Source organism: Hyperolius riggenbachi, chromosome 2 (genome assembly GCF_040937935.1).
Source record: "Hyperolius riggenbachi isolate aHypRig1 chromosome 2, aHypRig1.pri, whole genome shotgun sequence".
NCBI lineage: Eukaryota > Metazoa > Chordata > Amphibia > Anura > Hyperoliidae > Hyperolius > Hyperolius riggenbachi.
Window position 1 is genome coordinate 334392066 of NC_090647.1, and position 26613 is coordinate 334418678.

Genomic DNA, 26613 nt, shown 5'->3' on the forward strand with positions numbered 1-26613 from the left:
TTACTACCTATTGTTAATGACACAACATAAGGAAAAAGAAATGTACAGCACAATTTACTGTCGGAGAAAGATCTGTCTTATGGTGCCCATACACGATACAATAAAAACGTTAGATTTTCCCGTTTATTCGATCTAAATGATCGAATTGAATGAAAGTTGAAAATATTTTTTTTTTCGATCAAGAAATTCGAACGATTATCCCGTTTTTTCGTGAAAAATTATCAGACATGCTGGAAAAATCTTTATATTCGATCTAACAGAATAATCGAACTAAATTATCTAATTGAAAAATTGTACCATGTATGGCCACCTTTATATGTAGGCAAGCACAAGTATGTTAAATTTACCAATTGTTTTGCGCTAATGGTCCTTTAACTCATGACTTATCTCTCTTAACACAGAATTTATCTGCCCTTATCCATCTTAAAGGGAACCTGAAGTTAAAGGTAAATGGAGGCTGCCATATTTATTTCTTTTTGAACATTACTAATTTCCTGACAGTACTGCTGATCTTCGGCTGCAGTAGTCTCAACACATACCCGGAACAAGCATGCAGCTAATCTTGTCAGATTTTTGTCAGAAACATCTAATCTGCATGCTTGTTCAGAGTCCATGGCTGAAAGTATTAGCGGCAGAGGATCTTCAAGACAACCAGGAAACTGGTATTGTTTAAAAGGAAAAAAATATGGTAGCCGCCATATCCTTTTCACTTCAGGTTACCTAACTCATTATTTATTTTTCCTTTTTTATTCAGTTTCCCCTTGTTTATCTCACAAATTATCTCTCCTCCTCATACCAGAGATGAAGAATAATAAGTAAGATGCAATAGTTCATAAAATACATTTATTGAATAAACCCCAAGATGAAGAATAGTTAAGGGGAGATAATTCATTAAACTGGTTTTGTGAATCAATCTTAAAAAGCCATTAGCAGTTTAGACCTGCTCAAGTGGATACAGTTTGTGGGGGCAATTTTGCTGCCAGGGTTGGGTTTTAATAGAGCTGAATAGTTTCAGTCAGTTCTGTCTGAACTGTCAGATCATCTTCTAAAGTGCCAGCTAAGTCCACTGTTCCTTCTTCCATCGTGTGCTGTGCATTGTCACTTTGCCCATTCTCCATAGCAACAGAATGCATAACCAGCCTGATGGCTAGCAACGTGTCTGTTCAGCATTGGGCCCAGAGCTGTCGCTCGAGGGATTGAGTTTGATTCAGTACGTGTGTGTGTGTGTGTACACCTTCAGTATGAGGCAGGGGCTGCAATATTTTACCACATAATAGCAGACAGTTTTTAAAAGCTCCAGTCTAGGTGTGGTACATCCCTTATTCTATCTGAACTGGAGATCCCTGAGAACATGCTAATAGATCAGGCCCTATAACTGTGATAGACATTTTCTGAAGCTCTTATCTCAACTTGTCTCTCACTGTTTCTTGTTTAAGGTTTTTCTGCCAGGAAGTTCAAAGTGTAATTTCATTAGCTCTGCTCTGTTTCATCATTTACAATACAGAGTGTAATTTGTAAATATTAGAGAATGATGCAATGTTATAGAAAAACAGCTGTATAACGGAAAACAAATTATGAGAGTCTTTTCTTTGCTTCTAATATTCTATCAATTATTTGTACTACACATACAATTTATTATATTATAAGTTTTTTTCACTTCAGTGTCACTTTAAAGAGGAACTTCAGCCTAAACAAACACACTGTCATTAAGTTACATTAGTTATGTTAATTAAAATAGATAGGTAATATAATCTCTTACCCATGCTGTTTTAAAAGAAAAGGCAAATGTTTGTGCGTTCATGGCGGAAGCCATCTTTTTGGTTGAAAGTGTAGGTATGGATTTTTGGTTGGAAGGAGGTGACAAGGAGCATGAGACACAGTTCCAACTGTCCTGTGTCCTGATTACCCCTCCCAGCTGCTAGGCAACGAGAACAACAACATCAGAAATCCCATCATGTTTTGCACAGCATCAGGGGAAAAATGCCTGGGCAGATTTCTTTGATGGGGCGGAGCTTAGCTTCTGTGCAGCTAAAAATGAGGCTTGGGTAAGAAAAACAAAGTTCTGATGCTATGAAACTGTTCAACTGAATCAACAAGCCTTTGCAGTGCTGCTGAATAGATTTTTAGTCTGGAGGTTCACTTTAAAGTGAACCTCCGGACTAAAAATCAACTCAGCAGCACTGAAAAGGCTTGGTGTTTCTTCAACAGTTTCACAGCATCAGAACTTTGTTTCTCTTATACAAGCCTCATTTTTAGACGCACAGAAGAAAACTGCCCGGGCTTTTTCCCCCGGATGCTGTGCAAAGCATGATAGGATTTCTGATGTTGTTGTTCTCGTTCTGCTGTTTTGGTGCAATTTTTTATTTTTTTTTTACATTTTGAATTTGACATTTGAAGCCTAGTGTGTGCAGCTGGGAGGGGTAATCAGGACACAGGGCAGTTGGAACTTTGTCTCCTGCTCCTTGTCACCTCCTTTCAACCAAAAAGATGGCTGCCCCCATGACAAAGATTGCAGCCCCCATGAATCACAAACATTTGCCTGTTCTTTTAAAACAGGGAGGGTAAGAGATTATATTACCTATCTATTCTAATTAACATAACTAATGTAACTTGATGACAGTATGTTTGTTTAGGCTGAAGTTCCCCTTTAAGTTGGGAGCTCCACTGAGGGACAGTCAGTGATATGATTATGTATACAGTGATACTAAGAAAGATAATCTTGTTCATTAGAGTAGTGTTTTGGTAGGTTGAATCTTCTTTTTTCCCCTCTGCAGTGGGAGGCCTTCTACTCTTTACCTTCCTCTTCCTAAGTTATGAATACATCAACCGAGTAAATAAATAAGAATGAGCCATAGTTACTACCAAAGAGCTTTCCTTTTCTAGTCAGTGGAAAGCAGCTTAGAAAACTGAACTTTAGCTTCTCACTGAAACTGCACTCATAAGACATTATTACTATTATGATTTGTTTGCATCAATCAGTGTATCCGTATATTTGTGTCGCTTTTTACTTATGTGTTTTAATTTGGTTGTTTGACTGTGTTGCTGAATAAGCTGACATGTTGTTCATTTGTCTGCTGATATCCACAGTGTATGTACACAAACAGGAACCTCCCCAGTATTCACACACATCCCGCTTTCCCTCAGCAATGGTTGTCACGGATACCGGCAGCTTAAGCACGTTAACAAACATGTCTTCCAGCAAACAGGTAAGGTCAGCTTCTTTTACCCAGGGTTCACATGCTTGTCCTGACTCCTCATTAGCTAGTGCTTGGCACTTATGTTCTGATGTGCTGATAAAATCTGAATAGTGATGATAAAGAGTACACACTAGGAAGAAAGTAAGAAACGAAATATGTAGAAGTAGTGAGGAATATGTTGGAAGCGCATTTTTCAAACAGGGATCAGTGGCCTACATGTATCAGCTAGAGATGCAGCCTGCTGGGTTATGTCATCCAAGCGCAGGATGAGGCTATTGGTGTCCTTCTTATACTTCCTGCTCCATGCTACTCCGTCTTGCACTGCGTCGTCTTCCTTCCTCCCCTCTCCATAAAAACAGAATACGCCACTAGCCTGCAGGCTAGCAACATATCTGTATGGTATTCGACCTCCATGATCCTTGTGGGCGCTAGTCCTCGTACATGTGCATGAGGCTATAGGGAAGCATGTACAAAAAGAAATATGGAGGCTAACCTGGTCCATTGACACTGAAAATACAGAAAGCCAAAAAGATCGCCTTAAAAATTAGGAATAGCATTTCCAGGGTGAGGCACACAATGGCATCCTCCATATTTTTATTACTACAATTGCTTATAAGGGAAATTAATATTGGTTATGTGTTTGTTATTTCTGTTACTAGTTTAAAAAATGTATGAAGAAAAAATGAAATAGGGTATTTCTTTTGAATATTTCGTATTTACCATGTAATTTGCGCTCCAAACAATCCAGACTGAAAATGCTAGATGTTAGTATACTGCCTTGCTGTAAAATCAGATTACCACTGAGAACCAATACCTTGTGTGGGAATAATCCACCTGCCTTCTCTCTCTTTCCTTTTTCATTCTAGCTAATGTAGTCAGCAGAATGGGTTATATAATGTAAACCACTGGCTGCACAATGTTTTCTTATAAAACCATTATCTTTGTTGGTTACAAATGCTACAATGCCCCTTTATAAAATCACTGTGTGTGGTCATAACCATCTAGAAGTGTCCCCCATAAAAACATACACAGGGCATATAACGGAACAATGGACCTGGTAATGCAATCTAATGCTACAGAGTAGTGCCTGTGCCATGCTCACATCTCCCAATCATACAAGCAGTCACTCTTCCTCATGGCTATACGATGGTAGGTGGTGGATTATATGCCAGGGTCATTACAGGGTGTGCCAGCATAAACCTCACCCACCCCATGAAAGAAGTAACTGTCCCACCGCTCTCCACTCCACTCCATACATGGTATGTAGGGAAGGACATCCTGTGTGCGCTCAGATGTTAAGCTCTATGATTGGAGCTGGTATAAGAGCGGCCAGGGGCGTAACTACAAGGGAGCAGCCCCTGTGACCGCAGGGGGGCCCAGAGTTGTAAGGGGGCCCCCACTACTACTTCACTCCCTATGATAAAGGGGTCCATCCTTCAGATCAGGTGTTTTTGCAGCTACACTGGTTATGGTGTGATGATTATTATATCCACACTTGTTTTATGACCTTTGCAACATGGGCCCGAAACCCTTGAGGGTCACCAGGGGAAGGCAAGGAAAAGGGTTTGAACATTGGGGGGCCCCATGAAAGTTTTAGTGGCGGGTCCCATGATCTGTAGTTACACCCCTGGCAGCGGGTTATGCTGGTGTAGAGTGCCCAGAGTGGTGTAGAGCAGTGCCTGTTTTTTGTACGTAAATTTATTTGTTTGCCGGACCCGTCCACATGTACTTTCGAATTTTTTTTCACTTAATGAGCCTATCATCTACCTGCAGCCAGGTAAATATATGGGCCTCTGTGTGCCCCTGATACCTGCTCACCTGATACCCAACGCCTCCCCTCACAGTGACATATATATTTATTATTATACAATATATATAATGAGCCTATCATCTACCTGCAGCCAGGTGAATATATGGGCCTCTGTGTGCCCCTGATACCTACTCACCTTATACCCAACACCTCCCCTCAAAGTGACATATATATTTATTACTATACAATATATATAACGAGCCTATTATCTACCTGCAGCCAGGTGAATATATGGGCCTCTGTGTGCCCCTGATACCTACTCACCTGATACCCAACACCTCCCCTCACAGTGACATATATATTTATTACTATACAATATATATAATGAGCCTATCATCTACCTGCAGCCTGGTGAATATATGGGCCTCTGTGTGCCCCTGATACCTGCTCACCTGATACCCAACGCCTTCCCCTCACAGTGACATATATATTTATTATTATACAATATATATATATAAAATGAGCCTATCATCTACCTGCAGCCTGGTGAATATATGGGCCTCTGTGTGCCCCTGATACCTGCTCACCTGATACCCAAAGCCTCCCCTCACAGTGACATATATATTTATTATTATACAATATATATATAATGAGCCTATCATCTACCTGCAGCCTGGTGAATATATGGGCCTCTTTGTGCCCCTGATACCTGCTCACCTGATACCCAAAGCCTCCCCTCATATTTATTATTATACAATATATATAAGTACAACAGCATGTTATATAAATGCACAATAGTTTCATGTTAATATGAAAGATTTATATGACATACTTAGTATTTACCTTTAGAAAAAGGCCTCAGTTTACTATGGTCAAAGGACAGAGAAAAACCTACCCAATCCAGCAACACTAGCCTAATGTAATAAAATTAAATCATGAAGAAAAAATGAAATATATTACTTTTGAAGATTTTGATATGAAGTCTATTGTTTGTGCTTCAAACATTCCAGACTGAAAATGCTAGATGTTAGTGTAAAATGCTAGATGTTAGTATAAAATGCTAAATGTTAGTATAAAACTAGATGTTAGTATACAATGCTAGATGTTAGTATAAGGCTGCTTTCACAGTGGGATGTTACAGGCGCACGTTAGTGCAGCCTGTAACGCAGCCCAACTCACAGCAATGAAAAATCAATGGGCTGTTCACAGTTCCCATGTTGTGTTGGAGTATAACGCTGCACGTTCAATGAAAGTGCAGCGTGCTGTGCGTTATACTCGTATTTGGCTGCGTTCGGATGTTTGCACATGCTCAGTACTGTTTTTTTTTTAAAGTTGCCGCATGCGCCGTTTTCGCTCGATAGTATGCGTCAAAAAGTACGCATCACGGACGCATCAAGAGACGCATAACGCGGCTCTATATAACGTCCAACTTCAATACTAACATGCGTTGCGTTAGGGGCACGTTATGCGACCTTAACGTCGCATGAAACGCAACGTCTTAGTGTGAAAGAGCCCTAAAACTAGATGTTAGTATAAAATGCTGGATGTTAGTGTAAAATGCTAGATGTTAGTATAAAACTAGATGTTAGTGTAAAATGCTAGATGTTAGTATAAAATGCTAGACTGCAGCTCTCACCTAACTGAAAGCATTGTGAGAACTGCTGAAAGACCAGTGAAACAGTGGCCAGGTGGTGTGAACACACCTGAAGGGAGAACTTTTTACAATAGGTTGTATTGTGTGACTACAACTGTGCAGTTTTACCAACCTGTTAGAAGTTCTGACCATTGTTTGCTATGATGTAATTTAGTAGCAAAACGTTTTATTTATAAATCAGTCCTAGTTTATAGGATCACCTGGGTTCCCCACAGTGCTCTACACTGTGACAATATTTAACCATATCCATAAGAAGAGCTCCACCTACTGACAAATGGCAGAGGGTATGGAGGTTAGTTCAGGTATGCTTGATATACATGTATCCAGCAGCCAGCAATCGATAATCTTGATTGAAGAGACTGTCCGCCATCCATTACTCATGTCTATGCCACACTTCGGTTTACAGCTTCTGGTTTGTAGATTACCTGTGGTATCCTGGGGAAGCCTTCTTTGGTAAATCTACTAAACAGATCATCTGATGTAAGCAATGACCCAAACAGCAAAAGCAGTATGGTCATAAATGTCTGCTGTGGAACCATCTCTCTCAAGTAGGTGTAGGAAGTATACCTTCCCTCATCTCCTCCCACCCAGCCAAATGGTAGTCGATGAGTTTTGCTTTAAAATAATTTATTTATAGGAATTGTATACTTATTTACGTATTTATTAATTGTTTTATTAGGAAGATTTCTAAAGTTGGATTTTTTTTTTCATCAGGAATAGTGATGGTCATGTCTAGTAGAACTCATGGAGAAGCATGGGATTTGTTTGATCAGCAGATAGATTTGCACAGCTTTGATTTGCTGCGATCACATTCTGATTTCGCACATTATCATGACTAGCAAATCAGAGACTTACATATCTATCACCTGACCAAACTGATCACATGCTCCTCCGTGAGCTCTTCTCGGCATGACTATCATGAGTCAGGAAAATATTAACTATTAGAATCGCTGGTTCCATTTTGTTTTTTAAGCTCCATCTAGTTGACAGGCACATTTTCTATGTCTTATTGCTGGACAGTAAGGATGTATAATTCCATGTTTAAAATGGGGGTTAACTATTATTCTCCAGGCCAGCATGTGGGCAGTCCAGTAGTGTAGCAATTAGTTGAAATCAAAATTGATCTTGTCAATTTTTTCTCGTTTAAATGATTTTATATGCACAAAGTAGGTCAGCGAAACATACACAAATGATCACAGATGTTCTTACTTAAACCAAAAGAGGGAAGTTTATAAAACATGAATGTGTAATAAAATACACAAACACACACAGTAAATATATATATATATATATATATATATATATATATATATATATATATATATATATATATATACAGGATCTTCTCAAAAAATTAGCATATTGTGATAAAGTTCATTATTTTCTGTAATGTAAACATTAGACTTTCATATATTTTAGATTCAATTACACACAACTGAAGTAGTTCAAGCCTTTTATTGTTTTAATATTGATGATTTTGGCATACAGCTCATGAAAACCCAAATTTCCTATCTCAAAAAATTAGCATATTTCATCCAACCAATAAAAGAAAAGTGTTTTTAAAACAAAAAAAGTCAACCTTCAAATAATTATGTTCAGTTATGCACTCAATACTTGGTCGGGAGTCCTTTTGCAGAAATGACTGTTTCAATGCGGCGTGGCATGGAGGCAATCAGCCTGTGGCACTGCTCAGGTGTTATGGAGGATCAGGATGCTTCGATAGCGGCCTTAAGCTCATCCAGAGTGTTGAGTCTTGCGTCTCTCAACTTTCTCTTCACAATATCCGCAAACACTAGCCGAGAAGAGTACCAGGGAAAAATATACCACACACTGGGTCCGTAAGGACAAGCCCTATAAGTACATAGGCATACAAGCATATCACTTGTTGAATATAAATTCTAAAATAGATGAACATGGAATCACATAGTTATGTGTTTTCCTCAAATGGGTTGACTGATAAAGCTATACAATGAAAGCTACTCTATATGGAGGTCTTTGCTTATCCCCCACACTCCTGGCGTCGCCTCTCAGAGTATGGTGTAGCTATTCCAGCTCTGACAGGGGCTTTTGCTGGGGGTTATACTGCTGGTGGGGGGCGCACTTGTATATATGTTTTTACTGTAAATATGTATAGCATCTTTTTGAAAAAGCCGTGAGGTGAAACATGTCAGAGATTCATATTACAGCACTTGTACTATAGAGCACGATCCACCTTGTATATACCTCCTTTGTCTAGCTGAATGCATGCACTGCTACCTACTGAGAACTCCATATCTGGGCTATTAGTCCCCTACATTTACGATAGGAGTTTCTTTGGAGTGCATTCTTTCAGTGTCAGTGGGGCCTGATTATGTAATTTGTATGGAATAGCTACACCATACTCTGAGAGGCGACGCCAGGAGTGTGGGGGATAAGCAAAGACCTCCATATAGAGTAGCTTTCATTGTATAGCTTTATCAGTCAACCCATTTGAGGAAAACACATAACTATGTGATTCCATGTTCATCTATTTTAGAATTTATATTCAACAAGTGATATGCTTGTATGCCTATGTCTTCACAATATCCCACAGATTCTTTATGGGGTTCAGGTCAGGAGAGTTGGCAGGCCAAATAAGCACAGTAATACCATGGTCAGTAAACCATTTACCAGTGGTTTTGGCACTGTGAGCAGGTGCCAGGTCGTGCTGAAAAATGAAATCTTCATCTCCACAAAGCTTTTCAGCAGATGGAAGCATGAAGTGCTCCAAAATCTCCTGATAGCTAGCTGCATTGACCCTGCCCTTGATAAAACACAGTGGACCAACACCAGCAGCTGACATGACACCCCAGACCATCACTGACTGTGAGTACTTGACACTGGACTTCAGGCATTTTGGCATTTCCCTCTCCCCAGTCTTCCTCCAGACTCTGGGACCTTGATTTCCGAATGACATGTAAAAGTTGTTTTCATCCAAAAAAAGTACTTTAGACCACTGAGCAACAGTCCAGTGCTGCTTCTCTGTAGCCCAGGTCAGGCGCTTCTGCAGCTGTTTTTGGTTCAAAACTGGGTTCATGCTTCCATCTGCTGAAAAGCTTTATGGAGATGAAGATTTCATTTTTCAGCACGACCTGGCACCTGCTCACAGTGCCAAAACCACTGGTAAATGGTTTACTGACCATGGTATTACTGTGCTCAATTGGCCTGCCAACTCTCCTGACCTGAACCCCATAGAGAATCTGTGGGATATTGTGAAGAGAAAGTTGAGAGACGCAAGACTCAACACTCTGGATGAGCTTAAGGCCGCTATCGAAGCATCCTGGGCCTCCATAACACCTGAGCAGTGCCACAGGCTGATTGCCTCCATGCCACGCCGCATTGAAGCAGTCATTTCTGCAAAAGGATTCCCGACCATGTATTGAGTGCATAACTGAACATAATTATTTGAAGGTTGACTTTTTTTTGTTTTAAAAACACTTTTCTTTTATTGGTTATATGAAATATGCTAATTTTTTGAGATAGGAAATTTGGGTTTTCATGAGCTGTATGCCAAAATCATCAATATTAAAACAATAAAAGGCTTGAACTACTTCAGTTGTGTGTAATTGAATCTAAAATATATGAAAGTCTAATGTTTATCAGTACATTACAGAAAATAATGAACTTTATCACAATATGCTAATTTTTTGAGAAGATCCTGTATATACAGTATATATATACGGTATCTCCTGACAGGTAGGGAACTGCTGTCTAAGCTGGTACACTGAATTATAAGACGCAGATGTTGCTTGTAATCATGACTCTAAAGTTTACCAACACTTAAATAGTTCTACCTTAAATATGAAGACAATTTCATTGGACTTTGTCCGCTACACATTCAGTGGAGCAGTAATTATTGGGAGTTGTGACATCTTAACGGGCAGAATCGTAATGTACTTGGATTAGATAATTATGTCCTGCATCTATAGGGCTTGTTTCAACAAGCATCAAAGTCTGCTTGGGCAAGATGAATAATTAATCAGGCTTGGTTAGGGCTGAGTGCCCACCAGATGGATTGATAAGCCTCTTCAAGGAAATAGTATTCCACAGAGCCTTGATGTGCTTGATTGCTTGACTGATTATGATTTGTGGGGTTAGATAAATGTTTTTTCTCTTGACTACAAAGAGTGGGAAATGCAAAAAGGAATTGACAAGGAATATATGGAATTACAATTTCATTACTGGCTCTGCCAGATAAGGAAAACACTAAAGTTGAATTCGGGGCAATATAAAAATGAGTCTTCTTAATTCCTGTGACCTCCCTAGTAGTGTTCTCCTATAAAATGTAATAATGGCATAGACAAATCCCTACAATCACCTACAAAGCTGTCAAGAACTTTCAGTCACGTGCATGGGCGTCCGCACATATGGCAAAACCGGGCATCTGCCCGAGCCTGGCCGCCCGCTGCCCCCCCCTGGCCGCGTGCCCGTGCAGCCAGCAGGAGGGGAACACGCAGAGAAGAGAGAGAGCGCTATGGGCACAGTGGGGAAGGGCGGACGTCTCCCCCCCCTTCCCTCACCTTAGGGGTCTCTCTCTCCCTCGCTGTCCCCTCCGGAATGAAGTGTGCAGCGGCTGGCAGCGGTGGGCGGAACTTACCTCCTCTCGCTCCTGCGCCGGAAGTTCTGGTGCCGCACTCTGGTCTGGATCAGGCCAGAGTAGCGGCTAATCCATCCGGCGCGTGCGACGAGAGGAGGTAAGTTCCGCCCACCGCTGCCAGCCGCTGCACACTTCATTCCGGACTCCGGAGGGGAGAGCGAGAGAGGGAGGGAGAGCCCCCTAAGGTGAGTGCCCATAGCTCTCCCTCTTCTCTCCGCTGCTCCCCTCCTCCTGCACACATGGCCACTTTTTCTGGGGACATATCCCCCTGGCTACATATACCGGGACATATACCCCTGCCTACATATACTGGGACATATACCCCTGCCTACATATACTGTCTGGGACATATACCCCTGCCTACATATACTGTCTGGGACATATACCCCTGCCTACATATACTGTCTGGGACATATACCCCTGCCTACATATACTGGGACATATACCCCTGCCTACATATACCCCTGCCTACATATACTGTCTGGGACATATACCCCTGCCTACATATACTGTCTGGGACATATACCCCTGCCTACATATACTGGGACATATACCCCTGCCTACATATACTGTCTGGGACATATACCCCTGCCTACATATACTGTCTGGGACATATACCCCTGCCTACATATACTGTCTGGGACATATACCCCTGCCTACATATACTGTCTGGGACATATACCCCTGCCTACATATACTGTCTGGGACATATACCCCTGCCTACATATACCCCTGCCTACATATACTGTCTGGGACATATACCCCTGCCTACATATACTGGGACATATACCCCCTGCCTACATATACTGGGACATATACCCGTGCCTACATATACTGGGCACATATACCCCTGGCTACCTGTTCTGGGGACATCTCTACCCCTGGCTACCAGTTCTGGGGACATCTATACCGCTGGCCACCTATTCTGGGGACACCTATAGACCTGGGGCTACCTATTTTTGGGGAACCACTGCTGTCAGATTGAGTGTATTTTGGGGAACTGCTGCCAGGTGAGAGGTGTCTACATATTAAGGGGGCATTCTGCCTATTTATGTGAAAAGCTGTCTATTTATGTGCCTCATGACTGCTGAATTTGTCTTGTTGCGGGCCTCATGGTTACTGACTTTGTCTTGTTGGGGGCCTCATGATTTGTTGGGGGCCTCAAGATTGCTGAATTTGTCTTGTTGGGGGCCTCATGATTGCTGAATTTGTCTTGTTGGGGGCCTCATGATTGCTGAATTTGTCTTGTTGGGGGCCTCATGATTGCTGAGTTGGTCATGTTGGGGGCCTCATGATTGCTGAATTTGTCTTGATGGGGGGGGCCTCATGATTGCTGAATTTGTCTTGTTGGGGGTCACATGATTGCTAACTGCGAGACTATGGAAAAAGCTGAATCATCATCATATGAGACAATAGCATTAAACCTACTTTTTCTGCTTTTTAAAACAGAAAATGAAACTGGGAGGTTCTAAAAAAAATGAATAATTTTTTTCAGGAGTACGATGGATGAAATTGTTTATCTTCACAGTTTATTTTCAACTTAATTTTCCATAATGTTCATGTATGAGTTAAAACGTTTGTATTTAGTTTAAATTGCTGTTGGCACTTTGTGATAGTAAAGTGACTTTGCAGTTTGGACACTCGACCTCCAAAAGGTTCGCCACCATTGTCCTAATCTAATGTCCCACCATTGCTTAGTTCATGTAAACTTGTCTCCACCCACGACCACACCCACATTCTGGTTCATGACCACACCCATTTTTCGGCGCGGCGCGCTACGCGCGCCGCATGACGTAGCTCCATTTTTTGGCGCGCGTAGCGCGCCACACAACACCAGCCCAAATTTTTAACTCCCCACTTTTTGCCCCCCCCTGGAAAATTTTCTGCGGACGCCCATGGTCACGTGACAGCCCAGACTGCTGTTGCTTCTTTAGCATGTGACAGGGACATTTGTTGCCTTGTGTGACTGGCTAGTGATATGGAAACCTAATAATATTTGCCCTAATGACTCATGAAGGTGTTCCTAGATGGTATGATGGGTAGCCTGGTGGCATGGTAGATAGCCTTTCACCTTACAGTACTACAGCCCCAGGTTTGCACAGGACACTCTGTAAGGAGTTTGTATGTTCTTCCTGGGCACTGCAGTTGCGTCCTACATTTCAAGAACATATTAGAAAGTTAATTGGTCCCCCCCCCCAAATTGGCCTTAGACTATGCTACAGACATTAGACTATGACTATGGTAGTGAATAGATTATAAGCTCTTCTGATGGGCAGTCAGTGACATGGCTATGGACTCTGTAAAGCACTGCAGAAGATGTTAGCTCTATATAAATAAATAAATATAATAATAATAATATAGAACTCTGGTCCCTGGGAGGCAGCATTAGAAAAAGATTTATAACTGAGACATTGCTTTAGTCCTTGTTCTTAGTTCTTGTGGGCATTTTTTATATTTATGTCAGATCAAAGTTGGCGAGGTAATGATGTTTAAAAGGATATCATTTTTGTTTTGCCTGGACAAATCATCATTCAGCTTTTATGTTCCCTCATTTGGTCACAGTAATATTTGTAATAATTGTTATCCCAGTTTTTACTTTTTGCTTTCAATATAGCACGTCTCAAAAGCCCCCAAAAGGTCCAAATACCTGATAGTAACAATGCATTAGTTTGATATAAATGATTGGAAAATGTGCCTGTTCCTTGCTAGGGTGATTTACCTTCACCTGCTACGGTACATCAAGAGAGATAGAAAACGAAAGAGGCATCATAGTGTGACAGAGATAGCAACAATGACTATTATTATTTTTTATGAATTTGGCATTCAGTGCATTCAACAGTGAGAGGAAGTGTGTGCGCGCGCGTGTGTGTGTGTGTGTGTGTGTGTGTGTGTGCGTGGTGTGCGTGCGTGTGTGGTGCGTGCGTGTGTGGTGTGTGTGTGTGTGTAGTGTGTGTGTAGTGTGTGTGTGTGTGTGTGTGTGTGTGTGTGTGTGTGTGTGTGTGTATGTGTGTGTGGTGTGTAGTGTGTGTGTGTGTGTGTGTGTGTGTGTGTGTGCGTGGTGTGCGTGCGTGGTGTGTGTGTAGTGTGTGTAGTGTGTGTGTGTGTGTGTGCGTGGTGTGCATGCGTGGGGTGTGTGTGTGTGTGTGTGTGTGTGTGTGTGGTGTGTGTAGTGTGTGTGTGTGTGTGTGTGTGTGCGTGCGTGGTGTGCATGCGTGGTGTGTGTGTGTGCACGTGGTGTGTGTAGTGTGTGCACGTGGTGTGTGTAGTGTGTGTGTGTGTGTGCGTGGTGTGTGTGTGTGTAGTGTGTGTGTGTGTGTGTGTGTGTGTGTGTGTGTGTGTGCGTGCATGGTGTGCATGCGTGGTGTGTGTGTGTGTGTGTGTGTGTGTGTGCGTGGTGTGTGTGTGTAGTGTGTGTGTATGTGTGTGTGCGTGCATGGTGTGCGTGCATGGTGTGTGTGTAGTGTGTGTGTGTGCGTGTGTTTGTGTGCGTGTGTTTGTGTGCGTGTTTGTGTGGTGTGCCTGTGTGTGGTGGTTCACCAATGGGATAAATATTATTTACAGTAAAATCCCTCTACAATGCCGGTTCCTTGGATAGCTACTTTATTTATTAGCTCCCCATACATGAGTGGAGGGAAATGTTTTCATTGTGAGCTTTGTTATAGAAGAATAGTGTGTTGGGAAATATTTCTTTAAAGTGAACCTGAAGTGGGGCATAAAGTAAACATTAGATGCCTACCTCAGTAGAGGGAATCTCTAGATAGTACAGAGGCTTCCCCATCTTCCCTGAGCCCACTGATCCAGCACCAGGACCCTCTAAGCATATCTGACAGCTGCTTCAGGTTGTTTTGGTTTTCGTCAGTGGCAGTGCAAGGGGAAAACTCTTGATCATGGGCAGACCTCCAAATTCCTGACACTGTAACACAATGTATTCCTCTTATCTCTGTAGTGCAATCTCCCATAGAAGTCTCCTGGTTCAGATACATATTCAGACACTAAATACCATATCTTAATTGTGTGCAGAACCCTAGCAGTGTCTCCTTATCTTGATCACAATGTTTGTTCTTCACAGGCAGAATATCTGCAAGCCGGCAGTTTTTCTCTTGCCTCTTGATCTTTGCATTTGCCTCTCCATGAATATGACGGATCATAGCCCTGGGGCAATAAAGTTTTACACTGAAAGCAAACTCTACATTTCGTCAGGGGCCCTTCAGGCTTCTTGAAGGCATATTATGGTTGTTCTGTTCAAAGCGTACATAGTAACCTACTGTAGCTATGTATACAACGGAGGGCAAATGTCCATATTCCATGGCCAAGTAGCACTGTCATAAAATTCATTTGTGGTGCAATAAAATAATTTTGCTAAATTAGGGTAATATATCAAAGTCAAATAAGATTTCTGAAAGTAAGTGTTTCTTTTTTCTTTTTCTCTTTTGCAGTGTCCTTTGCAAGCCTGGTGATATCCTGCTGCACTTAATTTCTTTTTGCCTGGTAACATGAACATTTTTCCAAAATTGTCCAGCCAAGCAGTATGTTCAAGGGCATTCAGATGTGGCTTTGTGGGAAGGATCAGTGTGAGCTGATGAGAGGACTTGAGAGACACACTGTCTGAAGAAGGTACAGAAGCCCACGGAGCTCCTTAAATCTCCATCACAATACTGGACTTGCAGGCATCTCCCCTGGTGATTCCAAGGCTTGCACTCTCCTGAATTGTGTGACCCAGACGTGACATGTAGATGGAGTGTGATAAAATGCAATTCCTTATTTGTAACAGGAACTGCACACCTACGTGGTGCGTACAGATTGCTGCTGGATCAGTGCCATGGAAACTGGAAATTCTGGAGCCGAAATCTGTGTACAAAGCTGAGAACTGAGCCATTGTAAATGTTTGAAAAGTTTAATCTGTTGAATAGCTGTAAATTGTAAACAAAAGTGCAATTATTTTGTACATAATGCCTAAATATAATGTTTAGCTTATTCTAAAAGGAAAAGGTCAAATATCCAAACAAAACGAAAGCATTTGATCAATACGTCCAAAGCTAAGGGATGACTTTGTGGTGTCACTGATTCCAATGTGGTGTTGTGTGTGCTACAGTCACAGTCCATCATCTGAGGCTGATTTACAGACACACATAGAAAAGAGAGGTGTGGAGGAAACAGCTGCCAAATTTCTGCTTTTCTGTGATTGGTTATTGTAGGTCGGTGTTTCCCAAACTTGTTCTAGAGTCCCACCAAAAGTACACATTAGTTAATCCACATTGCTAAAGGCCCATACACATGTCCATTTTTTTACGAACGACAGGTCATTCGGACGTCCCGTCGTTCAGTCGTTCGCCCGCTAAATCGGGCGTGTGTACAGACTGTCGTTCGCGTGATAGGAGTGAGGCCTCTTGCACACTGCATGCATTTCAGATTCCGATTCCGCTTTTTAATCTGTTTTTACTTCCGATTCCGATTCAGATTTTTAATCTTAACTGCATGCTGCGTTTTTTGATCCGTTTTTCTGTTGAATGTATTCAAGGAAAATCGGAAACGGAATCGGAATCGGAATCGGAATCGGAAAACGGATTTGCAGTGTGCAGGGAGCCTTTGTTTGAGCGATCCGCCCGGCGCATCGCTCAAACTCACTCTTATCGCGCGAACGACAGTCTGTACACTCGCCCAATTTAGCGGGCGAACGACTGAACGACGGGACGTTCGAACGACCCGTCGTTCGTAAAAAACGGACGTGTGTATGGGCCTTAAAACACTGGAAATGATTTGTCAATACAGCGTAATGACTCACTAATGGGGGAAAAGTAAAATCCTGAATGAACATTTATTAATAAATCAAGAGCCAGAAACATACCTACAACTCATGATCTCACCTCATTCTCAGGGCAAATGTTTATAAAACATCACTGAAAGTGTAGATAACTATTGTTTATATTATTTATTTGTATATCACTAATCATTTTTGAAGTGCTTTACACTCATGTTAACAATAACAGCGTAGCTCCCAGAGAATTATTAACATCTTATCCATCTATTCAGGTTGGATGACCAGGGGCAAGAGAAAGCATTTGTGTGGCTTCTTCCAGAGTCAACCTACATGGTTTACACCAGTGGGTTACAACTTGATAAGGGGGTGGAAATCCTCTCTCACTTGCAAAGTACCCATGTCTCAGTGTTGCAGAACAAGGGGCTTTTCTCCATGTCCCATAAATAGAACACTTGGGGGTAAACAGGTGCGGAGGGCTTAAAGTACTACCTAATCACCCCCTAAATAACAGTGTGAGCAAATAACTACCCTGCCAAGTGAATAAGGAAAAAGGGTAATTTTTTGCCCCCTGTTGTATTCATCAGGGTTTAAATAAAACACACATGCTCTGGGGAAAAATTTTAAGAAATAAAAACACATAACCTTGCCTTGTCATCCATGTCTGTTTTCAAAATATTCTTCTTTTCTTCATCTGTGTTCTTCTGTACTATGCATGTGATGTACTTGCCATTTGTACTCACTGTAATCCCTGCTGTAGCTGACTGGGAACCTCATAGTCACTACAGCAGTGAGAACAGATGGCGGGTTGAGAAGATAAATATTTGGAATATAGACACAGCTCTTGGCACTGTATTTTAATACAATACTTTTAAATTTGGGCATGCTTGTATTTTTTCATGGAGGTTTAATTTTGGGATGTTTAGTCACTGTAGTCTGGGTTTCATCAGGAAGGCCAGCCAGGGAAGGATCATAGTGTACACTTGTTAAAGGCTCCGCCTCTGACATAGCGGAGCAGGGTTCAAATCCTGGCTGAAGCCAAAACCTATTCAGTGGTCCTTGGACAAGAATCCGTAACACTGCAGGGTACCCTACTAAGAGCACCCTGATGCCTGATACACACCATGCAATTCCCCATAGGATAGATGGGTCGAATCAATTATTTCCGACAGGTCTGATCTGATTTCTGATCGATTTTCTGATCACTTATATACGAAATAGATCAGAAAAATGATTGGAAATCAGATCGGATCTGTTGGAAATAATCAATTTGACCCGTCTATCTGATGGGAAATTGCTTGGTGTGTGCCAGGCATTAGTGGCTGCAGCTCTCAAGCATTTTGGGTTTGACAGGAGAAAAGGGCTACACAAATGTTAGCATTATTATTACTATTAGATCCCAGCCAGTGGCCGCGTTCACCTCCTAGTACTATGTAACAAGATGACTATTTGCAGTCTTTTGGTTTAGTAAAGCAGCCTCACTGTTTATCTCAGCAATGTCTATGGTAGCTTACCTGCAAAAAAAAAAATAAAAAAAGAATAGTAATCATCATCATCATCATCATCATAATACAAATAAAAGTATGCACTGTTGGTGGAACTATAGGGCAGGGTTGGAATATACTGACAAAGGCAACACCTTCTGTTGCTCCTCTCAGTAGTTTTTGTAAACATACCTCACTGGAATCATTGGAACTACCACTGGACAGAAGGCATTCTGAAAGATTTCTTCTATTTATTTTTGATTTATTAAACATTTGTACAGAAAAGTATTTTTTTCATTTGACAGATCCAAAACGTTCCAGTTCTGATCATAACAGAAAGGGCTTTTTGTTGCATTGATAAACAACTCCCCTTATACATATGACATCAAGATACCCAGTAATGTAAATATTTCCCACAGTAATTCCTGGTGGTACTCATCACCTTTATTGTTGTACTAGCACTGCCTTAACACAATACTGTATCTTATCTCATAATGGAAATATATATTTTCTTCAAACACTATTAACTTTTGCATGTGAAGAGTTTACTGAAGGATTCCTCTAGTTGCCGGGTAGCCATGGAATATGACATGCTGCCACCTGGAATGCACCAGGAGGAGGAGTCTGATTTGCTAGTGCAGGTGCAAAGACATCTGGAGTGAACCTGTAGCAGTTGCTCAGAGCAACCAGACAGGCTTCTCGTATTAAGGAATTCTAATTGGTTGCCATGGACACCTTTAACACTTTCATTCCAGTTGTCTTTCAATGTGACTTTGTAAATCAGAAGCAAAATTTATTATAAATAGAGATCCTGGCTTATTAAATAAAGTTTTCTCCTCCTTAGTTAAATACAATCTTGCCTTTTTAAAACTTAAAGTATTTACACATTTTCTTTGGACTCACCTGTTTCAAGAAGGCAGATTTGCGCAAGGTGTGACTTATTCAGAAGGGGGCATTTCTTGTGGACGACCAGAAAAAAATATAATTCTGATTCTTTATAATTTCATTTGGTATACTGTAAAAAAAAGAAGTTAAAAAACGCCTTCTAATTATTTGTCATTGTGAACAAGTAGAGCTCTCCTGATGGTCTATATTTGAAGGCGGATTTCCTCTTTATTTGGAAAATTGAAAACTGCTTTAAATCTGAATTTATTGGTAGCACAGTGAGTAGTAGAAGGTAGGAATTGCCAATGAGATGGATATAATTCTGAATTGAAGCAGGAGTATGCAAATTTGTAATTTCAAATGTATGCAGCATGAAGAAGGGTCAATCAAATTCCACCTTGGCTGGATCTCATTGGTCTGTTTTCAAGTTACATAAATTTGCATAATCCTGCATCATTCCAGAATTATTTCCATTCCATTGACTATACCTAGTGTTAGGGGATTGAGGTTACAAAAACTGGCAGAAATTTGTTACATCAAATCAATATCTAAATTTAGCTTTTCCCATTTCCAGTGCTTCCTTCCAATATTTCCTTTGAAAGCAGTCTTCTTTTAGCATATTCTCTCCAGGTTTGCTAATTATCTTCCAAAAGAGGCTACCTAAGTAAATATAGTCAGACAAATGTTACATAAAATACTAATAAAACACAGTATAATTGGAAAAAAAATCAAAGACTGACAAAGGTAAATAACTAAATTCAGATGGTGAGTCTGCATTTTCCCTCCTGTCTTGGTACACTCTACCCCTAATGTATGCAAATGAATTTGTCCTTAGATAAGAGTGGCCTGAGAAAAAGAAATCAGTAATTTCATGCTATCTGACCACAGAACACATCACTGCAACTGGGATGGAAAGTAGTCCTGAGTCATGTGACTCTTCTCATCACTGGCTACTCAGGCCCTTCGCTTCATTGAACAAGACAGCACCTTCGTGCTATTGTATTTAGAGGACTGACAGTCTATATGGGCCATCAAATTAGCGAATCGGAACAAAGGTCAACTGAAGCCCCAGTTCACATCCCTAAGAGGAATTAAGAAAGGAAAGGGGGTGATATATATCAATCACTTGGTAAAGTTTGAAGTAAACAGTTTCCCACCTATAATTGCCTATTCCAAAGCCTTCCAGACAGACTTCATGATACAAAGAATATCCATTTCATTACAGACAGTATTATTTAATATTTCCTCATGATTTTATAGTGCATTTGTAACTGTACTATACAAGCAGTATATTTTTAAAAGATCATTTGTTTTATATGCAACAGTATTAATTTAATTTTGGACTTTTGTCTACTAAATGTGTAATACCAACCGTGTTTCCAATGAAATGTCAAACGTAGCGTTTGCACTGGACAAATTCTTCCCCAGAAAGATTTTTGGCTAATAATTTTCTATGTTCAAATGGAAAGAACAAGTTGACCAAAGGTTGTCTCGCCGAACTTACTGCCAAAGATCCGGTCCTTAATAGGGAAGGAAGAATTCACTTGATGATTTCTTGTAATATATTATTTGTTTGTAATAAACTGAAGCCAATCTTTGTTTTTTTTAATCATATTTATATTTGCTGTAAAGCCAATTTTTCAAGTAAACTAAAAACCCTAAAACTTGTGTTGAATTTTTTTGTTCGGAGACATCTAAACATGAAGCGCAACGTGTGTTTTGGGTATTTATCCATTGCTTGTGTTAATGTAGTGTTGACATATTCACACATATTCAACCTCTGAGGAAGCTTGAGTCAGGCACCGAAATGAAACACTACAACATTCAGGCCCATATGCAATCACATTTTTCACCTGAGTTATCTCCTAGCAGATAAATTTCATCTCCTCTTCAAACTAACTTTTCAGCATTTTACAATTGAAAAACTACCCAAAAAAGGTGATTTCAAACTACCCAAAAAAGGTCAATTTTATTTTTAGCATTTTAATGCTTGCTGGTGGCGCAAAAGTAATTTTAAGACAAGTTATGAAAATATCACCTTGGAGAAAACTCAGGAGAAAAAGGGAATTGCATATGGGCATCAGTGTGGATGTAATGGTTTTCATCTGATCTTCCAATTGTTATCCAAAAACAGCTGTACACAAATACACATCTCATGGCATCTAGCCCTTAAGGTGCGTACACACGCACTACTAAAGAGCCATCCGCTGAGCGGATCGTTCAGAAACAGCCTTATCAGTTGGCAGATAGCCTGTACACACGCACTACTGTCGCTGGATTGCCCGCCCAGCAGGAGGGTCTGACGGACCCGTCGTTCTCTTCAGTAGGGCGTGTGTACGCACCATTACTGCTACTTGCATTCTACTATCTCTCTACCTTGAGACTTCATCTGATTCTGATTATATGAACACCCTACGAAGAGGATCTAGCTTCTTCTTTTCAGAGTCACTGAGATACACCCACTCAAATGGATTTACACAACAATACTCAACAGGGAGAGCATTCTTATATTCTTATGCCTTAAAGTCTGTGGAGTCCTCTACCATCTATATTGGAGAGAAAAAGATTTGTGGACCTTATTATTTTAGTGAATATGGATCAAAATGGTGCTGTGAAGTTTTGCAAAACTAATATATAAACTGTACATCTTAGCATATAATATTCATGATTTTTAGTGTCTATAATGGTCATACTGGGACACACAGGATCGATACAGTGGGCACTATACAAGAGACACTGTTATCTGCTGGAGACACTCTTATATACAAAGGGCGCTATTATCTTAAGGAATAGTATTCTATTGAGGATAGACTATTCAAAGAGAACTATACAAAAGGCCATAGGCGTAGCTAAGAAGCCGTGGGCCCCAGCGCAAGTTTAGCATTGGGGCCCCACAAGTATGCTATAGATAACAATTGATACAACACACCAAAACCAATCAAGGACAACCACAGTGTCACAGAGGTGCAACACGATGATGGGAAACTGTGTGTTAAACACCATAATAAGCAGTACAGATAATATCACAATAATAATGTGCCCCTAGGGTTATTAATACACTGCACCAAACAACACAAAGAAACCCCATCAAGGCTCACTGGTTACTGTATGACTAACCACAATAAATTATGGCATGCAATCCCATTGTAAAAGGTCAAAAATGTATCCAATTTATTAGGGACATATCCCATAAAAACAATTAAAAGACATCAATAAAATCTCCCTGAATGTTCAAAATGATCAACACCTCTCTATATATGCCAGTCAATGTACAATACACAAAATTATGAATATTAAAAAAATATATATAATATCAATATCCATTGGCAAGCTGAATAAATAGTGCTAACCCTACTAAAAGGTGCATAAGATTCCTGCAAATGCAGTGAACCAAGATGGGTGAATCAATCGATCTACGCAACAAAAAATATATATAAAAACAAAGTGCAACAGTTATTAAATGAAAGTAATTAATATTGAAGGTAGAGGAAGATCAGTGCAATCAAAGACAAAAGTGCAATAGTGCAACAGTGCTGCGGATCAGAAAGAAGCCCGAGAAGCTCATGAAAGTGGACAAGGAACAAGAAAAGTGAATAGGAACAGCTTACCGGTGGAAAACGCCAAAAGAGGAGCAGGGAGACAGGGCTGTCTCCCTGCTCCTCTTTGGCGATTTCCATCAAAACGTCAAAAAAACTAATTAAGAGAAAAAAATAATCATTGACTTTATTAATTAATATTTGTAAAACCCATAAAAAGGGCAGTATTCTAACTGGCAAAGTATTTCCATCAGATTGCATTCAAAGACATAAGGCCCATATGGAATTCATTTTTGTTGGTTATGTATTAGAGAAGACACTAGCAGCTTGTGATGAGGCAGAACTTGGTTTACTTGGCTGGCCTAATTTGCCAGCATACAGAGCATTTCAGACATGTCAGTTGCGAAGAGAGGGGAAGAGATAAAGAAAACATATTTTTCAGATAGACACACATAACTGGTAACCTTAGTATTAGCAGTAGTGCCAATTTTTTCTCCTGAGTTTTCTCCTAGGAGATCATTTTCATCTTCTATTTAAACTAAATGTTTAGCATTTTACAATTGAAACAGTACCCAAAATTTGGTTAAAGAGTACTATCAAATTTATTCGGAGTATTTTCTTGCTTGTTAGTGGCTTAAAAGGCATTTTATGACAAGTTGTGAAAATATCACCTAGGAGAAATCTCAGGAGGAAAAGTGAATTGCATATGGGTTCTTGTCATAAAATGTCTTTTAAACCACCAGCAAGCAAGAAAATGCTTAAAATACTTTTCATAGTATTTTTTTTCAACAACTTTTGGGTGTTTTTTTCAATGGTAAAATGCTTCAAAGTTATTTTAAAGAGAATTTCAAAATTATCTGCTAGTACATAATTCAGGAGAAAAGGTTAATTGCATATTAGCCTAATGCCTAGTACACACCATACAATTTTCCGTTAGATTTTTCTGTACTAGGCATTAGACTTTTTGTTACATACAAAATTGCATGCTATGTCAATATAACCTGTGGCTATGGTATATATAAGGTCCAATTCAGGAAATAGCATATACATGTGTCAAATACTATCCAATAGTCCATCAGGACTCATCTGAGGAAGTGAGGTCGGACCCTTGCAAAATGTTTTAGTTTGAATGTTTTTTTATCCTGTTAATAAAAAAGAGAAACTCACGGAGTCTGGGTGGCATTGTTAAAGTGGTTCCCTGGGCATGTACAGGCTATCTACAGCAAGGCTTTTTAACCTGTGGTACGCATACCACCGGTGGTACTTTGCTGTTGGCCACGTGGTACACACCAGGTTTGCCAGCCACTTTATTGCCCGCATGCCACTTGTCCTGGTCCTGTCCTGCCTCCACAAAGTTTGGCTCCTCCTCCCTCGCTCCTTGCTGTGCTGCTCTGCGGCATACTTCAGACCTCAGATCAGTGGGGAAGAGACAGCCAGGCAAATAGTGCACAGTAATGGCGCAGATACAGAAAGTGACATCACTGCTCACTTGCTGTATTTGAAGTATACACGCCGTCACCATGCACCGTTTGCCTCACTGTCACTTCTCTGCGGCTGGCTTACCGATGATCTGAGGTGGGAACTATTCCACAGGGCAGCACAGCAAGGAGTGAGCAAGGGGGGAGCCGAACTTTGTGGTGAGTCACTGCCTAGCTCTCAGCTCTCTGATGGTGGGACTAGGCTATCTATAATTATGCGAGGGGGGGGGCGAGCACTGTAATAACAGCGCAGGAGATTTGGGGCGCAGCCGGCGCCATCATAGGCTGAAATAGGTATTACGGCTATAGCGGCGCACAGTCAGTAACTTCGGCGGCATCAGAAGAGAGTGCTGAAGTTGCTTTTAAAACAATACAATTCGGCTTCCAGCAATTGCCGTATACCAGCTGTATCCTGCGCCCAATCTCCCGGCGGGCAGTTCATATGTATGCGGGGGAGGGGAAAGAGAGGAACTTGCAAGGCTACCTATATTGGCAATCTACCTACAGATTGCCGATACTGACAATATGAAGGCTTGCAATCTAATTGTATTCGTTTTCCCCACCAATGCCTCCTACTTTTCCACTCCCATATGCCCTCTTCTTTTCTTAAAGTGTACCTGTAAGAAAAAAGTGCCCCGGGGGGTACTTACCTCAGGGAAGGGGAGGCCTTTGTATCCTAAAGAGGTTTCCCCCTTCCTCCACAGTATAAGGGATCCAGCTCTGGGAGCCACAAAGTTCTCCTTGTCAGGGTGTGCGCATGCGCAGTAGTATTTGTTTTCCTTGACTGCAGTGCTTGAGTTTAGGTCTTCTTTAAAGAGGTTGTGTGGGAGTCTAAAAATCAATCAAACAAGCTGACACTTATCTGGGGCTTCTATCGGCCCCATGCAGCTGTAATGTCCCGTGCCTTCCTCCTACGATACTCCGTTTCCCGCCGCCGGTCCCAGTTTAATAGTCGTCTAAACAGACGAATAATGTTAGCTCCTGCTCGCGTCATCGGGAGCTTACTGCACAGCCGCAGTGTAATAACTCGTGTGCTTACACCAGGACCGGTGGCAGGGAACGGAGCATCGGAAGAGGACGGCGTGGGACATTACCGCTGCAGGGGGGGCGATAGAAGCCCAGGTAAGTGTCAGCTTGTTTGATTCTTAGGCTGCAAAAGAACTCCTTTTAAGTGAGAAGAATACGGTGGCTGCTATATTAATTTCATTTTAAACTATATAAGTTGACTGGCAGCTCTGCTGATCTATGTCTCTGCAGAAGTGTCTGAATCACACCAGAAACAAGCATGCAGCTAACCTTGTCAGATCTGACAATAATGTCAGAAACACCTGATCTGCATGTGTTTGTTCAGGAGCTGTGGCTAAAAGTATTAGAGGCAGAGGATCAGCATGATAGCCAGGTAACTGCCATTGCTTAAAAGGAAATAAATATGGCAGCCTCAATATGCCTCTCACTTATGCCTTCAACTACTCACTTTTTCACTGTAGTGGTCCTTTAAACAGTTGTAATTTGACAGTTGGAAAATGACAGTTTAAATAAGACAGTTCGAAAAGGGCAGTTGAAATTTGGCAGTTGAAAAATGGCAGTTGAAAAATGGCAGTTGGAAAATGGCAAATGGCAGTTAAAATTTGACAGTTAAAAATGGCAGTTGGAAAATGGCAGTTAAAATTTGACAGTTGGAAAATGGCAGTTGGAAAATGACAGTTGGAAAATGGCAGTTGGAAAATGACAGTTGGAAAATGGCAGTTAAAAGTTGAACTGTCATTTTTCAACTGCCATTTTTCAACTGCCATTTTCCAACTGTTGTTTTTTAACTGCCATTTTCCAACTGTCAAATTTTAACTGCCATTTTCCAACTGTCACATTTTAACTGCCATTTTTCAACTGTCAAATTTTAACTGCCATTTTTCAACTGTCAAATTTTAACTGCCATTTTTCAACTGTCAAATTTTAACTGCCATTTTTCAACTGTCAAATTTTAACTGCCATTTTCCAACTGTCATTTTTCAACTGCTTTTTTCCAACTGTTATTTTCCAACTGCCATTTTCCAACTGTCAAATTTTAACTGCCATTTTCCAACCGTCATTTTTCAACTCTTGTTTTTAACTGCCATTTTCCAACTGTCAAATTTTAACTGTAATTTTCCACCTGTCATTTTCCACCTGTCATTTTCCAACTGCCATTTTCTAACTGTCATTTTACAACAGCCAAATTTTAACTGTTCTTCAACTGTCATTTTTAAACTGCCATTTTCTAAC

The 26613-nt window shown here is 40.8% G+C and overlaps 1 protein-coding gene across 1 annotated transcript in view; it reads left to right on the forward strand.

Annotated features, from left to right (window-relative positions):
• The window catches only part of HNF1B (HNF1 homeobox B), a 110804-nt gene extending 94600 nt beyond the window's left edge, over positions 1–16204 (forward strand). The window contains exons 8-9 of the mRNA XM_068269375.1: positions 3088–3206; positions 15653–16204. Coding sequence (XP_068125476.1) covers positions 3088–3206; positions 15653–15673 — 140 coding nt within the window. The 3' untranslated portion in view covers positions 15674–16204. The remainder of the gene's footprint in view (positions 1–3087; positions 3207–15652) is intronic.
• Positions 16205–26613: the final 10409 nt, after the last annotated feature.